At 41.5% G+C, this 20,355-nt stretch overlaps 1 protein-coding gene across 9 annotated transcripts in view; it reads right to left on the reverse strand.

Moving 5' to 3' along the window:
- Nucleotides 1–409: 409 nt before the first annotated feature.
- Nucleotides 410–20,355, reverse strand: part of LOC132391104 (von Willebrand factor A domain-containing protein 3B-like) — a 174,185-nt gene continuing 154,239 nt past the window's right edge. For 7 of the 9 annotated variants that reach the window (XM_059963860.1, XM_059963861.1, XM_059963859.1 and 4 more), the window contains 2 exons: nt 19,461–19,558; nt 410–1,448 (listed from right to left, as the gene is read on the reverse strand). In XM_059963860.1, the coding sequence (XP_059819843.1) occupies nt 1,175–1,448; nt 19,461–19,558 (372 nt within the window). In that variant the 3' untranslated portion in view covers nt 410–1,174. The remainder of the gene's footprint in view (nt 1,449–19,460; nt 19,559–20,355) is intronic. The other 2 variants (XR_009511088.1, XM_059963863.1) reach the window with 2 other exon arrangements.

The following is a 20,355-nucleotide window of genomic DNA, read 5'->3' on the forward strand; positions in this document are numbered from 1 at the left end:
GTATCTAATGATCTGGGTTCTGAGAACAGAAAATTCCTATGATTCACTAGCCTCTGAGAGAAGAGTTTCTAAATGGGAGATTCCAGCCCTTAACTCCAACATCAACATGATCGGCAACTGGCCTCATTCTATGTTACAGATCCCTGTGATTCTGCACCAGATGAATCATATGGAGAGTTTTAAGATTCTTGATTGGTCAGGGCATGAAGGGATTCTTGATTGGTCAGGGCATGAAGGGATTCTTGATTGGTCAGGGCATGAAGGGATACAGGAGAAGGCAGGAGATTGGGGCTGAGAGGAAAATTGTATCAGCCGTGATGAAATGGCGGAGCAAACTCAATGGGCCAACTGGCCTAATTCTGCTCCTATATCTTATGATAATATTTACTACAAATTCAAGATATGGTGAAATCACAAAGATAATTTATTGAGTATTTGCATACAATTTCACGATGTTTTGCTTACAAATCATCCCAATTTCTGCGGTGCGATATATACCAACATTTGGAATTTCAACCTCTATCTGTTTGAAGTTTTGCTTTGGGTGCACTTTAACATTGCTTTCCATTTTAATTACTTGCCTTCATTGTTACTTCTCATCACCTCTCTACAACGGGTGATTGATAAGTTTGTGGCCTAAGGTAGGAGTCAATTAATAACATCTCCTTCTACCTTAGGCCATGAACTTATCAATCACCCCTGATATGTTATTAACTGAATAGTTATTAACTTCAAACTTTCTGCATAATCACTCAAAGAGTTGAACTGTATGTGCATGTAACGAGAGCTGTGTAACTCATCGCCTTCTACCTTAGGTCACAAACTTATCAATCACCCCTCTGTGAACACTTTCTGGAGGTCCAAGATCCGTGTGCTTCACAACTGCTGGACTAAGTGTGTAAATGTAGGAGGGGACTATGTTGAAAAATAAATGTGCTAGGTTTTCTAAAATTGACTCCTTCTACCCTAGGCCATGAACTTATCAATTACCCCTCAAACACTGGAGGCTCAGCTGTTACCCTTTCTCACACTCCCCCTAAGGAAGGTTACAGCTGTGACTACCCAACAGAGTGCAGTGCGTAAGTTGTATGAGAAAGTCAAAGCAGTTGTCCATCCCTAGATTTGAACAGGTACAAAGTGAGAAACTGATTAATCCACCAGATTGAGAAATCGATTATACAGATTCTGAACAAGAGTTGTACGAGTTTTCATGACTATCGCTTTCAGTTGAAGAATTCAACTCTTTCAGTTTGGATTCTGATCCAGAGCCCGACCGCCATTCACAGTCCTCAGCAAATGAAGAATCTTTGCGCATTCTATGATATTTCTTGAGTTTCACTCTTTCCTTTGGCTTCGTCCTGTGTCCTTCATCAGAAGATGACAAGCTTTCTTGCAGTTCCTGTGACTTAACTGGTTTTGAAATAGGTTTTATAAATTGCACACTATGTCTGGAAAACAGAAGAAAAGAACATAGGTTTAGAAAAGGAAGATAGCTAGTTAGTTCTTACTTCTCACACAGGGTTGCCATGTTGCAACATTATTACAACTCAGGGCGTCAGAGCCCAGAGTTCAAGTCCAACATCCTCTCTAGGAGTCTGTACATCCTCCCCACACAAAGCGGGGGTTTCCTCTGGGTGCTCTGTTTCCTCACAGTCCAAAGGTGTACCAGTTAGTAGGTTAATTGGTCATTGTAAATCGTTCCATGATTAGGCTATGGTTAAATCGGAAGTTATTGGGCAACATGGCCTATTCTGTCTCTGAATAAATACAATAAACGCACACAAAATGCTGGAGGAACTCAGCAGGCCAGGCAGCATCGTTGGAAAAGAGTACAGTCGATGTTTCGGGCTGAGACCCTTCGTCAGGAGTGGAGAAAAAAACACGAGGAGTCAGGGTTAGAAGGTGGGGGAGCGGAGGAAGACACAAAGTGATAGACAAAACTGGGAGGGGGGAAGGTGAAGTAAAGAGCTGGGAAGTTAATTGTGAATGAGATACAGGGCTGGCGAAGGGGAAGTCTTAACAGGAAAGGACAGAAGGCCATGGAAGAAAGAAAAGGGGGAGGAGCACCAGAGGGAGGTGATGGGCAGGTCAGGACATTAGGTGAGAGAGGGAAATGAGAATGGGGAATGGTGAAGTGGGGTGAGGGGGGCATTACTGGAAGTTTGCGAAATCGATGTTCAAAATAAATATTGTCAGTCTCATAGAATTATAGAGTAATAAAGTCATACACTGCAGAAATGGGTCCAAGCTAATGTACCCATCCACACTAATCCTATTTCCCCACACTACACCTACCCTTAACAGGCCCTTGCAGCCCAACGAGCCTGCAGCACCCAGTTACATCCATGTGACCAATTAACCTGCTGATCCCTGCATCTTTGGAATTTGGGAGGAAAGCAGGGCACCCAGGGGAAACCCAAATGGTCACGGGGAGAACGCAGAAACTCCTTGCAGGCACTGGCAGGAATTGAACTTGAGTCACAGGAGCTGTAATAGTGCTACCAAACATCCTAACCGCTATCAAGGGAAAAAGATTCAGGCTGTCTATTCTACCTATGCATTTTATAATTTTCTATACCACACAACCTGCTTTGATCCAGAGAAAACAAGCCCAGATCTCTCCCCATAACTAAAGTCCTCCAATCCAGCAAACATCTTGGTGGATCTCTCTGCACTCTCTCCTGTGTGATCACATCCTGTCTGAGGTGTTGAGACTTGGAACATAATAATCCAAGTATGACCTAACCAGTGCTTTGTATGGTTGCAGCATGTTGCCCCAACACTGATGCCCTAAGTCCTGATCTACAGGTTTTCTTCACGGCCCAATCTACCATGTAGCCACTTTCAGTGATTCAGTTCTGTTTAGTAACTTGTGTGACACTAAACCCTGGAGAGCTAAAAGCTCTTAGCTGTGAGTTGGAGAAACTACTATTTATCATAACAAGCTTGAGTTTGGTGAATATAAATCCAATTTTCTTTCAAGCCATTTCTGATATTATTGGCAAATGAGAACATAATGAGACTCAGCTGAGTAACCACCATTCCCAAGCAGTTTAACACCAGTCATAAGCCCAAGAGATTCCGCAGATGCTGCACATCCAGAGCAACACCCAAGGTGCTGGAGGAACTTAGCAGGTCAGGCAGCATCTTCGGTGATGAAGGATTTTGGTCAGAAACATTGTCTGTTTATTCCTCTCCATTGATTCTGTCTCTCCTGCTGAGTTCCTCCAGCATTTGTGCATGTGTTCGTCTAGCCCACAAAGTGCTACTTGGATAAACATTTGGTTCTATTAAACTCGATATTTGGCAGAACCTTCAGAAGAAGAAGGAAGCGCATTCAGGGCAAAAGGAATGTAAATATTCCTTAGACGTAATCAGACACTTTCTGTAAGGCCCACAGAACTCAGCAATAACATGACTAAGCACTAAATAATAAAGTCCTAGATATCTTTTCTGTCCTTCAGAAATAAACACATATTGTTGTTCATAGACTAATAAAGATTTAATTGCCGTATTTAAATTTAATTTCAAAATGCACATTTAGGTCATGAAGGTTTTTGACAGAACTTTGCTCTTTTGTTTTCAAGGCCATATTTTCACTGTCATGAATTCTGGCTGAATGTGGGTAGAGTCGAGATTCTAGGATTTATTCTTATTTGTACTTTCTGTGTGAGCAATGCTGACAATGCCAAACTGGCCCCACAACCTTAGGTGTTCTGAGTAGGTGGGGGTGGCCCTTTGCTTAAACTTGCATTTCTCTTGAGAAATTTCACCCTACGATGGAACTGGGTAATAAACCAAAAGTTCTTGATCCAATGACCACACTACAGCTTGATGTGGCACTCAATGGAGATGGAGATTATAAGACATAGGAGCAGAAATAGACCATTCAGACCTTGGAGTCACCACCATTCAGTCATTGCCGATTTATTATTCCCCCTCAACCTCATTCTTCTGCCCTTTCCTCATAACCTTTGACAGCCTTACTAATCAAGAGCCTATTAACCTCCACTTTAAATATACCCAATGACTTGACCTCCACAGCCATCCGTGGCAATGAGTTCCACAAATTCACCACTCTCTGGCTAAAGAAATTCCTCCTCATCTCTGTTCTAAAGGAACATCCTTCTAATTTGAGACTGTGACCTCTCCCGCTATTGGAAACACTCTCCATGTCCACTCTATCTAGGCCTTTCAATATTGATTGTACAGTATTCTGAAAAGAACCTCACTACATAAGCTGCATATTAAATGAACTGGATGGTATCAAGAGGAAATTGGGAAGCTTGAGACTGTCACTGCAAACATTTGCTTGGGCTTCTGTCTACCCCCTCATCCTGAAATGTTCATTTCCTGCACTACTTGCTCACTCTGTGTTCTCTCAACAAAATGTACAGCAGTGCCTGTCCCAAGGCTTCGATGATGGCACTTTCCCAACCTCATGAATTCTCCCAAAAACAAAAATTACAACCACATGGAATTTCTTTTCGTCACCATCCTGACTTCAACAGCAGTGAGTCAGAATGATGGAACACCCTCCATCCCTCCCCTGCACCGGATTGACTGCTGTGGTTCCAAGCAATGGCTCATCACACCCTTAAGGACCATTTTAGAACAGTTATAAACACTGACTTTGCCAGCAATGTACAAGATTGAGTAACAGAACTGCCAAGCCACTCGCTTGGAGCTTGATCTGAATTCAGACGCTGAGGTTATCTTACAGCTCCAACACAGTCTCACTCAGAGTTTGCTGGCGCGCTCTGTCACTGAGAAGCAATTTGACACCCACTTGATGTAATCAAGCAGCAGCAGTGACGAATGTGGCCAAATTAATATTGCATCAAGTGACTAACTGGTAGTTTCTGTACATTAATATATTTTACACAGCTCAGAATAGATGAGCATAAAGAGAAGAAAAAAAGTTAATCGTCTTACATGGATTAAGAGATTTCAAGCTCATTTGTTAGACTTTATTTGACAGTGTCATGTGCTACCATAGGGACTTGTTATATGCTTAGATTAGGCCATCTTACTGAGATTGTGTGGTTGCCAAGTCAACCAGTGTTGTTTGGCGCCTTGCTGAAATGGAAAAAGCTTTTGAGAGCTCACCACTATCTCTTCATGAAAGAGACAGCTTCTTGTATTCAATTCATGCCTTTTTATATATGGTTACAACGAAATGGCTTGCATTTTGCATCTCACAAAAAAATAACATTTTCAGATACAAAATAAACCAAAAATAGCATCAATTATCTTTACTGTAACTTATAGTAATTTTTTTGTGTTTTCTACTGCGCAGAACAATAAACTGCGTGGCATATGTCGGTGATAATAAACCTGATTCAGATACATTTTATATATCACTCGCATATCAAGGCTAGTGTTTTGCGGAGGTTGGAAGTTTCTTGACTGTGAGGGCATCAAAGATTACAGGGAGAAGGCAGGAGAATGGGATTGACAGGGAAAATAAAGCAGCCATTTATGGCCTAATTCTGCTCTTATGTCTAATAGTGTATATTATTCATAAATGAAAACAAAATGCTGGAAAGGTTCATTAGCTCTAATGAGAGATTATCAACTTCAAGTGTTAACTCTTTACTTCCACCTACTGAATACTCCTAACATTTCCTTTGTGAGTTTCCAAATGATTCCTGTTTTGGAATTCCATCATTCACTTTTACATTAGAATGAATGCTTATTATAGAATCTACAGGGCACTACAGCACAGAAACTGACCACACTTTTATTCTGCACAGTTCTTTCGACCTACATATGGTTTGTAGCCATTCTCACCCCTCCCATCCGCTACTTAACCAAACTTCCCTTAAATGTTGAACTCAAACCCACAGCTACCACTTGTGCTGGGAGCTCGTTTCCCACTCTCACCACCCTCTGAGTGAAGAAATTCCCCCTCATGTTGCTCTTAAACACTTCACCTTTCATCCTTATCACACATTCGAGTCTCACCCAGCCTCAGTGGAAAAAGCCTGTTTGTATCTACCCAATCTAGATCACTGCCTACTTTATTAGGTACACCTGCTCATTAATGCAAGTATCTAATTAGCCAATCATGTGGCACCAATTCAATGCATAAAAGCATGCAAACATGGTCAAGAGGTTTAGTGGTTGTTCAGAACACCAGAATGGAGAAGAAATGTGAGCTAAGTGACTTTCACTGTGGATTGATCATTAGATGCCATTTGGGGTGGCTTGATTATCTCAGAAACTGCTGATCTCATAGGATGTTCATGCACACCCGTCTCCAGAGTTCACAGAGAATGGTGCAAGAACCAAAAAACATCCAGTGAGCAGCAGTTCTGTGGGTGAGAATGCCTTGTCAATGAGAGAGGACAGAGGAGAGTAACTAGACTGGTACAAGCTAACAGGAGGGTGACAGTAACTCAAATAACCATGTGTTACAATGGTAGCATGCAGAAGAGCATCTCCGAATGCACAGCACATTTAACCTTGAAGTGTTTGGATGACAGCAGTAGAAGACCACAAATGTACACTTAGTGGCCACTTTAGTAGCTGCAGGAGGTGCCCTATAAAGTGGCCAGCTGAGTGTATCTCATTCATAATTTTGTATACCACTATCAAATCTCCCCTAATCAAATCAAATCTGTTCCGTCTCCAAAATAATCTATTAAAGATTGTTCTTTCAAAATGCTTTCACAACCTCAAAATATACATTGTGAGATATTCTACTACCTGCAATGTCACACTACACAACTGGGCCATCATTTAATTGGAGCAGCCGTTTGTTTAGGACGACACTTAAAGAGCAAAAACTTATCTAGAAAACAGCCAGGGATCCCTTTATTCACTTGGGTCACTATACTACTTAATTGGGAAAGGAGGATGTTGCTGAGCAGTTTCTGACTAGCATCAGTCACATGCACTTCTCTGGCCGTTTGATACCACACCGTGCTTTTAACCTGCATCAATCAATTGCATGTGTTTGTGCTAAAAATCAGTGATTTCTGTCACTGAGAGTTGGCAAGAATTAAGCAGGAAGACAATTCAGAACTGTTTTGCTCACTGAGGTTTCAAGCATTCAGGCTTGGAAATACCAGAAAAGGCTGGAGTTGAAAATGAAACAATTTCTTCAGCAAGTTAGGAACTATGAAGAATTTGGATGAATCTACAATCATCTTGAAAGTTACAATGAAAATGAAGATTTGGATGATGCTATCATCAAGAAAATCGTATGAAAGCAGTACAATATCTGTACTAGGTTTCTGTGCTGAATTTGTTTATTTACAGTCAATCAAAAGAACATGGCAGCATACATTGGATGAATTCTTCTGTTGATAACAACTTGGGAATAGATGTACTAGTATTGGTAGTGTTTTAATTTGCTCTGTATCTCATTTATATAATTTGTTATTCAGTTAAACTGCAGGTTGTCTTTTTGATACATTTTTACCAATTTCCTTGAAACTTCAGCTAATTGGGCCAGCTGCTCAACTGGGACAAAACATGCCCCAATTAACCGGAAACCATTGTACTTGCTTCTCTCCTGTTAGTACTGGTTATTTTCAGGAAAATAATGACTTGCATTTCTTGAGTGCATGTAACAATGTCAGGGCATCCCAGTACAATTCACAACTCACTGAAGCCTCACTGAAACACAGCCACTGTTGGAATGCGGGCAAAGTGACAACCAGATTGCACTCAGCAAACACCTACAAATGGCAATATGAGAAGTACAGGTGATCGATCTGTTTTGTGCTGTTTGTATTTGGAATCTTTCCTGTCCATCTGAGGGGATCAATGGGATTTCAGTTTAACATCTCATCTGCAATCTCTAATAGTGCCAAACACCTACGAGTGTTTATATGGTCAAGTGTCTAGAGTGAGACTTGAGTTCACTGAATCATAAGTTAGGGGGTTGTCCCTTTGAACTTCAAAAGACATTACCCTGCCAATAAGATTGAATCTGAGAGAAATGTTACACTGATATACTCAAGCCTGTGGAATTATAAGGCCAGATTTTATACTAAAAGAGACCACAAATGAGAAAATCTAGAAATCCGAGAAACACACACAAAATGCTGAAGGAACTCAGCAGGCCAGGCAGCATCTTTGGAAAAAAGTACAGTCAATAAAATCTTAGATGCTGCCTGGTCTGCTGAGTTCCTCCAGCATCTTGTGTGTGATATTAAAAGAGAGGAAGGTATGGAATAGTCCACATGGTCAAGAAAGCACAGCAGGGTCTTTGCTGTGAGGAGGTTGAAGTGAGTGAGTGCTGCCCTCCCCCTCTTCATTTTGAGAAATTTTTGCAGGAGCACCATCAAGAGTCTCCTGAACAGTTGTATGAATGTCTGGTATAGGAATTGCAAAGTATCTGACAGCAAGTCACTACAAATAATTACAAGGACTGCTGAGAGGATCATTAGGGTCTCTCTTTCACCCATTAGAGTTATTTATTAGGAGCACTGTGTATGCAGGGCCTTTAGCATTGTCAATGACACCTTCTTTCAGTCCAACAATCACTTTGACCGGCTAACATCATGCAAGAAGACCAGAGCATTAGCACAAGGACTGTAAGGATGGGAAACAGCTCTTCTCCCAGGCCATAAGCCTACAGAACTCCCCACCACTACCTAGGTCTCACATTGTAAGGAACACCAATAGCATTATACTGTTTAGTTTTTAACTTCTGTCGTAAGTGCACCTGATTATTTGTCAATTTATTTGTAGTAATATTGCCTTATTTGTTGTGTGTGAATTACAAGTACTATGTTGTGTACCTTGGTCCAGAGAAACATTGTTTCATTTGATCGTATACATATGCACGGTTGAATGACAATAAACTGAACTTACTGAGTTAAACATAATGTCCGTCTGTTTAATGAAACCCATTGACATAACTTTAATGTCACATTGGTGAGATATAAGTGAACTTAAAAGGCAAATTGATAATTATTTAGTAGTGAAACTGCAAAACTGATGTTAAAAGGAAGAAGATGATAATTAACAAGTAACACTGAGGAACTGGTTCACCAGCTGAGCGGTTATGAAACCTGCTTCCTTAACAGATGGCTCACTTTCAACCTGCTAATCTCAGCAGCCTCACTTGTTAATTGACACTCTGTTGTATTGTAAAATAAATTCCCAATCTACTGGGGTTTTATCGTAGAGTAGCTTCATCATACAAGCTGGAACAAATCAACAAGTTGTCCCTATAGTCACCATCTCAATTAACTAAGAGTGAGTTTTACACAGTCTCCTGCATAAACCTCACTGTTAAATCATATTTGAACTGTTTGACTGGTGGATAATCTCTTCAGTCCTGATGAAGAATCACGGCCCAAAACATTATCTGTTCATTTCCCTCCATAAATGCTGCCTGACCTGCTGAGTTTCTTCAGCACTTTGTGTGTGCTACTCAAGATTTCCAACATCTGCAGAATCTCTTGAGTTTTATCCAGCAAATGAAGACAAAGGAAAGGGAGGTATTATTAGGAAGGTGGACTTTGAGAAGCTGCAGTGACGAGTCTTAGCTCAAGATCAAGTGGGACACCAAATGTGTGTCCCACTTGAAACATTGATCTAAGCATTGGATGCAATGCTCAGATCAGGCTGTCAGGCTGTCTTTCAGGAGGGTGAACCTTTGCAAGGCAACAAGCCCCGATGGAGTGCCTGGTAAGGCTCTGAAAACCTGCGTCAACCAACTGGCAGGGTGTTCAAAGACATTTGAAATCTCTCATTGCCACAGTCGCAAGTTCCCACCTGCTTCACCTGCAACAATTATACCAGTGCCCAAGATGAGCAGGGTGAGCTGCCTTAACGACTATCATCACATCTACGGTGACGAAGTGCTTTGGGAGGTTGGTTATGGCTAGAATCAACTCCAGCCTTAGCAGGGAGCTGGACCCACTGCCACTTGCCTATCGCCACAATAGGCCTACGGCTGATGGGATCTCACAGGCTCTCCATGCAACCTTGGATCACCTGGACACACAGACAAATGTCAGGATGCTGGTTATTGACTGCAGCTCAGCGTTTAACACCAACATTCCTAAAATATTGATTGAAAAGATCCAGATCCCAGGCCTCTGTACCTCCTTCTGCAACTGGACCCCTCACTTCCTGCACTATGCAGATGAGCGGATGAGCTTAGAGCGTAGATCAGTACTTGGAGCTATGATGTTGTGGCCATTACAGAGACTTGGATGGTTCAGGGGCAGGAATGGTTACTTAGAGTGAAAGGCTTTAGATGTTTCGAAAGGACAGGGAGGGAGGCAAAAGAAGTTGGAGCATGTCTACTGATCAGAGATAGTGTCATGGCTGCAGAAAAGGAGGAAGTCATGGAGGGATTGTCTACTGAGTCTCTGTGGGTGGAAGTTAGGAACAGGAAGGGGTCCATAACTAAAGAGTGTTTTTTATAGACCACCCGATAGTAACATGGGCATCAAGGAGCAGATAGGGAGACAGATTCTGGAACGGTGCAATAATAACAGGTTTGTTGTGGTGGGAGATTTTAATTTCCCAAATATTGATTGGCATCTCCATAGAGCAAGAGGTTTAGATGGGGTTGAGTTTGTTAGGTGTGTTCAGGAAGGTTTCTTAACACAATATGTAGAAAAGCCTACAAGAGGAGAGACTACTTGATCTGGTATTGGGAAATGAACCTGGTCAGGTGTCAGGTCTCTCAGTGGGAGAGAATTTTGGAGATAGCGATCACAATTTTATCTCCTTTACCATAGCACTGGAGAGGGATAGGAACAAACAAGTTACAAAAGCATCTAATTGGAGAAAAGGGAAATATGGAGCTATCAAGCAGGAACCTAGAAGCATAAATTGGGAACAGATGTTCTCAGGGAAATGTGGCTAATGTTCAGGGGATAATTGCATGGTGTTCTGCATAGGTACATTCCAATGAGACAGGGAAAGGATGGTAGGGTGCAGGAACCAAGGTGTACAAAGGCTGTAGAAAATCTAGAGCAGAAGGAAAGCTTGCAAAAGGTTCAAAAAACTAGGCAATGATAGAGATATAGAAGATTATAAGGCTAGCAGGAAGGAGATTAAGAATGAAATTAGGAGAGCCAGAAGGGGCCATGAGAAGGCCTTGGTGGACAGGATTAAGGAAAACCCCAAGGTATTCTATATGTCAAGAGCAAGAGGATAAGACCGTGAGAGAATAGGACCAATCAACTGTGACAGTGGAAAAGTGTGTATGGAATCAGAGGAGATAGTAGAGGTACTTAATGAATACTTTGCTTTAGTATTGACTATGGAAAAGGATCTTGGCAATTGTAGAGATGACTTACAGTGGACTGAAAAGCTTGAGAATATAGACATAAAAGAGGGTCTGACTCTCTGAGCTGATATGGTGAATTTTATGCCACTTCTCTGAGTGCTGTCACTGAAAAGCAGCATTTCTGTGAGTGCCAGGAGAAAGCCAAGGATTGAGTGGTTCCAATTGTAGCGGAGTGGAGATGGGCAAAGGAAATCATTATTGCAGTGAGGTAGTGAAAGGATTGGGAAGAAACCCATTGCTGCAATAAGGCAGATCAGGAACTGGGAAGGGACCCATTGGTGGATTGAGGCAGTACAGGGACTGGGAAGGGACCCATTGGTGGATTGAGGCAGTACAGGGACTGGGAAGGGACCCATTGGTGGATTGAGGCAGTACAGGGACTGGGCATGGACCCATTGGTGGATTGAGGCAGTACAGGGACTGGGCATGGACCCATTGGTGGATTGAGGCAGTACAGGAACTGGGCATGGACCCATTGGTGGAGTAAAGCAGTCAGGAACTGGGAAGGGACCCAATGGTGGAGTAAAGCAGTCAGGAACTGGGCATGGACCCATCGGTGGAGTAAAGCAGTCAGGGACTGGGCATGGACCCATCGGTGGAGTAAAGCAGTCAGGAACTGGGCATGGACCCATTGGTGGAGTAAAGCAGTCAGGGACTGGGCATGGACCCATTGGTGGAGTAAAGCAGTACAGGGACTGGGAAGGGACCCAATGGTGGAGTAAAGCAGTCAGGAACTGGGAAGGGACCCATTGGTGGAGTAAAGCAGTTCAGGAACTGGGAAGGGACCCATTGGTGGAGTAAAGCAGTTCAGGAACTGGGAAGGGACCCATTGGTGGAGTAAAGCAGTTCAGGAACTGGGAAGGGACCCATTGGTGGAGTAAAGCAGTTCAGGAACTGGGAAGGGACTCATCGGTGGAGTAAAGCAGTTCAGGAACTGGGAAGGGACCCATTGATGGAGTAAAGCAGTTCAGGAACTGCAAAGAATTAATCTTTGTTAGCAAATTGACCCCTAATTCAAAATAGACTTATTCCTTTTACAATGGATAACTAACTTTTATATGACTGGTTTCAAAAAGGGATTAGATATATAGGTGACTGTTTTGAAGGAGGTAAATTGATGTCAATAGACAATAGACAATAGGTGCAGAAGTAGACCATTCGGCCCTTCGAGCCTGCACCGCCATTTTGAGATCATGGCTGATCAATTACTATCAATACCCGGTTCCTGCCTTGTTCCCATATCCCTTGATTCCCCTATCCATAAGATACCTATCTAGCTCCTTCTTGAAAGCATCCAGAGAATTGGCCTCCACTACCTTCCGAGGCAGTGCATTCCAGACCCCCAGAACTCTCTGGGAGAAGAAGTTTTTCCTTAACTCTGTCCTAAATGACCTACCCCTTATTCTCAAACCATGCCCTCTGGTACTGGACTCTCCCAGCATCTGGAACATAATTCCTGCCTCTATCTTGTCCAATCCCTTAATAATCTTATATGTTGCAATCAGATCCCCTCTCAATCTCCTTAATTCCAGCGTGTACAAGCCCAGTCTCTCTAACCTCTCTGCGTAAGACAGTCCAGACATCCCAGGAATTAACCTTGTGAATCTACGCTGCACTTCCTCTACAGCCAGGATGTCCTTCCTTAACCCTGGAGACCAAAACTATACACAATACTCCAGGTGTGGTCTCACCAGAGCTCTGTAAAAATGCAAGAGGATTTCCTTGCTCTTGTACTCAATTCCCTTTGTAATAAAGGCCAACATTCCATTAGCCTTCTTCACTGCCTGCTGCACTTGCTCATTCACCTTCAGTGACTGACTTCAAGGACTCCGAGATCTCTTTGTATTTCTCCCTTACCCAACTGTACACCGTTCAGATAATAATCTGCCTTCCTGTTCTTACTCCCAAAGTGGATAACCTCACACTTATTCACATTAAACGCCATCTGCCAAGTATCTGCCCACTCACCCAGCCTATCCAAGTCACCCTGAATTCTCCTAACATCCTCATCACATGTCACACTGCCACCCAGCTTAGTATCATCAGCAAATTTGCTGATGTTATTTTCTATGCCTTCATCCAAATCGTTAACATAAATGGTAAACAGCTGTGGTCCCAATACCGAGCCCTGTGGCACCCCACTAGTCACCGCCTGCCATTCCGAGAAACACCCATTCACCACTACCCTTTGCTTTCTATCTGCCAACCAGTTTTCTATCCATGTCAATGCCTTCCCTCCCGATGCCCTGAGCTTTCATTTTACCCACCAATCTTCTATGTGGGACCTTATCAAATGCCTTCTGAAAATCGAGGTACACTATATCCACTGGATCTCCCCTGTCTAACTTCCTGGTTACATCCTCGAAAAACTCCAACAGATTCGTCAAGCATGATTTACCCTTGGTAAATCCATGCTGGCTCAGCCCAATCCTATCACTGCTATCTAGATATGCCACTATTTCATCCTTAATAATGGACTCTAGCATCTTTCCCACCACCGATGTCAGGCTGACAGGTTGATGGTTCTGTTTTGTCCCTCCTTCCTTTCTTAAAAAGTGGGATAACATTAGCCATTCTCCAATCCTCAGGAACTGATCCTGAATCTAAGGAACATTGGAAAATGATTACCAATGCATCTGCAATTTCCAGGGCCACCTCCTTTAGTACCCTAAGGTGCAGACTATCTGGACTTGGGGATTTCTCAACCTTCAGTCCCATCAGTCTACTCATCACCGTTTCCTTCCTAATGTCAATCTGTTTCATTTCTTCTGTTACCCTATGTCCTTGGCCCATCCATACATCTGGGAGATTGCTTGTGTCTTCCTCAGTGAAAACAGATCTAAAGTACTCATTAAATTCTTCTGCCATTTCTCTGTTTCCCATAACAATTTCACCCAATTCATTCTTCAAGGGCCCAACATTGTTCTTAACTATCTTCTTTCTCTTCACATACCTAAAAACGCTTTTGCTATCTTCCTTTATATTCCTGGCTAGCTAGCGTTCATACCTCATTTTTTCTCCCCGTATTGTCTTTTTAGTTAAGTTCTGTTGTTCCTTAAAAACTTCCCAATCATCTGTCCTCCCACTCACCTTAGCTCTGTCATATTTCCTTTTTTTTAATGCTATGCAATCTCTGACTTCCTTTGTCAACCACTGTGGCCCCTTTCCCCCCCTTTGAATCCTTCCTTCTCTGGGGGATGAACTGATTTTGCACCTTGTGCATTATTCCCAAGAATACCTGCCATTGCTGTTCCACTGTCTTTTCTGCTAGGCTATCCATCCAGTCAACTTTGGCCAGCTCCTCCCTCATGGCTCCATAGTTTCCCCTGTTCAACTGCAACACTGACACCTCTGAGCTGCCCTTATCCTTCTCAAATTGCAGATAAAAGCTTATCATATTGTGATCACTACCTCCTAATGGCTCCTTTACTGCGAGATCGCTTATCAAATCCTGTTCATTACATAACACTAAATCCCTGGTCGGCTCTCATACTGTCGTTTGATCAACTAAAGAAAAAATATAAAATATCAAATAACACTCTTTTCTGTTATTTCCAATTAAGGGCTTATTTAAGAGATAAACTGGGTCAAACAATGTTAATGCCGAAGCCTAATGAAATAGAAATTTTAATTCAAAAAGGAAAAATTAAAAAAATTACTTCTTGCATGTATAATTTGATTCAAAAACAAATTAAACAAGGAATTCATAAGTCAAGACAAAAATGGGAAACTGATTTGAATATTAAAATCAATGAAACAAATTGGTCAAGACTATGATTTGACAGTATGACAAATACAATAAATGTCCGACTTAGATTAGTACAATACAATTTTTTACGTCAATTATATATTACACCACAAAAAATAAATAGATTAAACCCAAATTTATCTGATCAATGTTTTCGATGTAATCAAGAAATTGGTACTTTTTTACACTCTACTTGGTCTTGTTTTAAAATTCAACCTTTCTGGATAAATTTAAGAGTTTTATTGGAACAAATTATACAACTTCTACATAACAACTTCCACATAACCCAATATTATTTTTACCAGGTGATATTGAAGGGATAAAACCGAAACTTAAATTGAACAAATATCAGAAAAAATTTATAAAAATTGCATTGGCAGTAGCCAAAAAGGCTATTGCAGTTACTTGGAAATCAGATTCATACTTAACTATGGACCGTTGGAATAATGAAATTTTTAGCTGCATTCCACTTGAAAAAATTATTTATAATTTAAGAAATGAATATGACATATTTCTGAAAATTTGGCATCCTTATTTACAAAAGATAGGATTAAATATATAGGCCCTTTGGAGATAAAGTTATTAGCCATTTGGGGAAAGAAATAAATATATATATTAAAGTTATTTTGAATTCTATGGAGCATGTGGAGATCTTCCGATATCCAGGCAATCTTTCTTTCTTTCTTCTTTCTTTTTCTCTCTTTTTTCTTTTTTTTCAGATAGGGATGTTAGCGGGGGAAGGGTTAAGGGGAGGGGGAAGGGCAGATATTATACTCTATTATTCTATTCATTCTATGTAACTATCTTAAAAATTGAATAAAAAATATATTTAAAAAAAGGAACTGCAAAGAATTGACCTTCATGGATATGGCAGTGAAAGAATGTGAAAAGATACCTTTCATGAATTTTGGCAATACACAAATTGAGAAAAGACTCCATTAGTGCAGTGCAAGAGTACATGGACTGGGAAGCGATGTCATTGGAGGTATAGGACATTGGGGCAATACAGAAGTGTGGGAATCACAAATTACACAATTTAACTTTTGTAAATGACTTAGAATAAGGTTGTTGAACTTGCAGATGACAAAACTGTTATGCAAGAAAGTACGTTATGAAAGGGGACATAAAAATGCTCCTAAAGTAGGTAAGGTGAGTGGGCAAAGATTGAGCAAATGTGCTCGATATGCGAAAATGTGAAGTTGTTCCGACACAAAAGTGAAAAAAAAACATAGTATCTGAAACTGAGAGATTGTAGAACTCGGAGATATAGAGGATCTAGGTGACCTCTTAGAAAACAGAAAATAATTAGGAAAGCTAAGATATATGTTACATTTGTTGCTAGGGGAATTGAATATAAAAGCAGAACAGTCTACATCAGGTAGTGCTGAGACCACTGTCTACAATAGTGGTCTCCTTATTTAAAGAAGGATGTTAATATGTTTTAACAAGGTCCGACAAGGTTGAATAGATTAACAGATGAGATAAGTTAAACAGAGCATGTTTGTATCTGATGAAGTTTAGAAGAACAAGTGGGAACATAATTGAAACGTTCAAAATCCTAGGGTCTTAGAACACTACAGCAGAAACAGGCCTTTCAGCCCATCTCCTCCATGCCAAACCATTTAAACTGCCTAGTCCCATCGAATTGCACCTGGATCACAGTCATCTATAACCCTCCCATCCCTGTACCTATCTAAGCTTCTCTTAAATTTTAAAATTGAAACTACATTCACCAGCTCACTCCACACTCTCACCACCCTCTCAGTGAAGAGGTCCCCCCTTATGTTCCCCTTAAATAATTCACCTTTCCCTCTTAACCCAAGACCCCTAGTTCTAGTCTCACCCAACCTCATTTAGTTACCCTATTTATCTCACTCATAACTATGTATATCTCTATAAAATCTCCCCTCATTCTCCTGCGCTCCAGGGAATAAAGTCCAAATCTATTTAATCTTTCCCGATACCTCAAGTCATCAAGTCCCAGCAACAAACTTGTAAATTTTCTCTGTACTCTTTCAAGCTTATTGATATATTTCTTGTAGGTAGGTGAACAGAACTGTACACAATACTCCAAATGTAAACTGTGACACGGTAATATCCTCTGGGATCAATAAAGTACCTATCTATCTACCTATCTATTGGTCTGTCTTATACAGCTTCAGTATAACATCACAGCGCCTGTACTCAGAAACTCTACCTGTGACACCACTTTCAAGAATTATGGCAACACACACAAAATGCTGGAGGAACTCCGTAGGTCAGGCAGCATCTATGGAAAGAGTACCATTGATGTTTCGGGCCAAGACCCTTTGTCAGGACTGGAGAAGAAATGATGAGGAGTCAGATAAGAAGTTGAAGGGGTGGGGGAGAAGCACAAGGTGATGGGTGAAAGGATTACAGATTCGTATTCCCGGATCCCTTCGTTCACCACACTCCTCGTTGCCCCGGCATGAGCCTTAATCTGGTTTCTTCTGCAAAAGTGCAACGCTTCACACTCATCTGCGTTAAATCCTATCTGCCATTTTCCTTACCTATACCTCTCATCATTTTGTACATCCTCATGGTATTGTCTAGACGGCTCCTTTTGTAGGAAGAACACAGAAAATAGAATTAGGCGCCAGTGTGTAAAAGTGACAGAGATACAGCATCTCACAGAGGATTGGGAACTGTTGGAATGTTCTTTGGAAGCAGAGCTTTTCAATAAAATAAAGGCATGATAAACTGTTATATGAGTAGGAATAGTTACTGTTGGTAAATGGAAAAGTAAAGTTCATCAAAATCAGCTATGGTCTTATTAAATGGTGGAGCAGGCTCAAAGGACTGATTGATCCTCGTTCACATGACCTCAAAGAATTATCTAAAAACGAACAGCTCACTTTGTGGTGTATGAGATCGGGGTCGATGTGAATGAAAGACATCATTGGGTAATGAAAGACTGATAAGGTCTAAAATCCAAAGGACAATAACTCTGTAGCAGGAGTTTAGAAAGAGGGAATACTTTTATTTGTCACATATATATTAGAACATCAAAACATACAGTGAAATGCATTATTATATTTGCATTAACGACACGCCCGCAGGTGTTGCCATGCTTCAGGCGCCAACATAGCAGGCCCACAACTCACCACCTAAACCTGCACGTCTTTGGAATCTGGGAGGAAACCCACACAGTCACGGGATCGGCATTTTCATTTTGTGAAATCCCTCCACAATTTATCAGATGTGTGGAAAGAATTGAGAGTTGTTAAGTCATACAGCAAGGAAACAGACTCCAGCCCAGAAGCTAGTTCTGTTTAATAGCATTTGGCCCGTAACCTTCTAAACTTATCCTATCCACGTACCTGCCCAATTTCCTTCAAAAGTTATTATTGTACTTGCCCCAGCCATTTCCTCTGGCAGCTCATTCCACATACGAACCATGTTCTGTGTAAAAGAGCTGTTCCTCAAGTTCCTATAAAATAACTTTCATGCTCACTTGTTAACATCCCTATTTTTAGTTGGATTCTTGGAAAATCCAGTCAGGAATTCTTGCCTGGGCATCTGGCAGGATTGTCAATGTGACTGGTGCAGAGGCAGTGCAAGTCCTGATGGAATGGTACCCAAAATCCCAGGAGCTTTGTTTGTTTGGGATCCAGCTCCCGGCTGGATGGGCTTTCCCAGAAACCCATACTTCTCCCATTCACATCTCAGGAGCACACAGCAGTCAAACCATATGGTCAGCACTGGACCCAAGTCTTTACAGTTAACAAAGGAAACCCTCCTCCTTTTTTCTGGTCAATGCCCTCACTGCTTGTACTTGGGTCTGACTCTTGCACTTGCAACCATTACCCACTCAGTTTCCATGAAAGTCACTTTGAGGTAGAGGGTTTTAATAAATAAAAGCAGATGAAACACGCCGTGGACACTAAAATTCTCACCTTTGCCTGACCCGCAGGAGGCTATAGTAAAGTAAAGCAAATCAACTTATCCACAGGAAAGGGGAAAGACAATTCCCTTCTGGACCCAACATTTTTCACCTCCCTTACCCCTCTCACAGGTTTCACTAGACCCAAGAATTCCAACAGGCCAGAGTTACACTTAAAACACTAATTCTGAGCCACGTTCTCTCATTATAGCTTCACCTCAGAATGGTCTCCACCAACAGCAGAGATGGGTTGGTTGGGGGTAAAATCGTTTATTTTTACATAACAACTTCTACGTGAGGTCAAAATCTCACTTGCCTATAAATGTATGCAATGATTTCAACATAAATCTCTAGCAATGACAAGAGTAAGAATCATGTGCTTTGTAAAAAGAGAACAGATTTGTTTTCCAGTTGCTTTTCTGAGATTAAGATTGCACCTTATGGACATCTGTTTGGACAAACAGGTCACTTCAAGATACTGAGAGAATAGCGCTAGCTGCAAGTGACATGTAGGGACAGTGTAAATTAGTACTACTCACATTGTGTGATCTGTCAGCTGAGCCTCTCTTATGTAACGACTGATGAAGGAATACTGAGTTGAGCTGATTTTAATCAGTCCATTACGGAATGAAAGTTCCTGCCAAAGCAAACCACAACACTTAGATTCAATTCCACAGACATTACGAACAAGACTGAACATGGCAATAAACTGAATAATGCTAGATTTTAGGTTGGTGGGGTGGAGATATGTCTCTACCAAAGGAGGTGTAAGGTGCTCCTACCCTCTGCTAGCTGGCAGGTCACCCTTGGGCAAGGTGTAGCATCTGCTTAGCCCCTCCCAATCAGGGTCATATGAAGCCAAGGGAGCAGGTGGCAGATGGTCGTATGAGCAGCTGGTGCATCTCACAAGTCCTGGTTATGTGACAACTGACAGCAGGCAGACAATCTCTGAAGACTATTGATAATGGCTGGGGTCACCTACCCTGTAAAGTGGGAAATGACTTCTATAGAAAAAATTGTCATGAACCATCATGGACAAAGACTGTGATCGCCCATATCATACAACATGGTACATATTGATGATGACGCCAGATTTTAAAAGCAAGCTTTCTTAGCAAACCAGATCAAAGTATGTTTACGTAAATGGTTTTTAAAGCATTGTTTCTTGCATATGAATTATTTATTGAATGCTTAAAAATCCAGCTTCAATATGCTTACAACCAGTGGCTGTTGTAGCCAAGTACTGGCACAAATGTGTTAAATACCATATACATACCAATGTCTTATCAAGGAAAAAAGGCAACATGTGAGGCAGCAAAGCAGGGGTTCCCAACCTGGGGTGCCTGCATCCCCAGGGGATGCGAGATGGAATTTCAGGGGGTGCGACAAAGAGTGGCTTGTATCCTTGAGTGATGAGTCACGAGTCATCACTCA

The sequence above is a fragment of the Hypanus sabinus genome, chromosome 3 (genome assembly GCF_030144855.1).
Source record: "Hypanus sabinus isolate sHypSab1 chromosome 3, sHypSab1.hap1, whole genome shotgun sequence".
Lineage (NCBI taxonomy): Eukaryota > Metazoa > Chordata > Chondrichthyes > Myliobatiformes > Dasyatidae > Hypanus > Hypanus sabinus.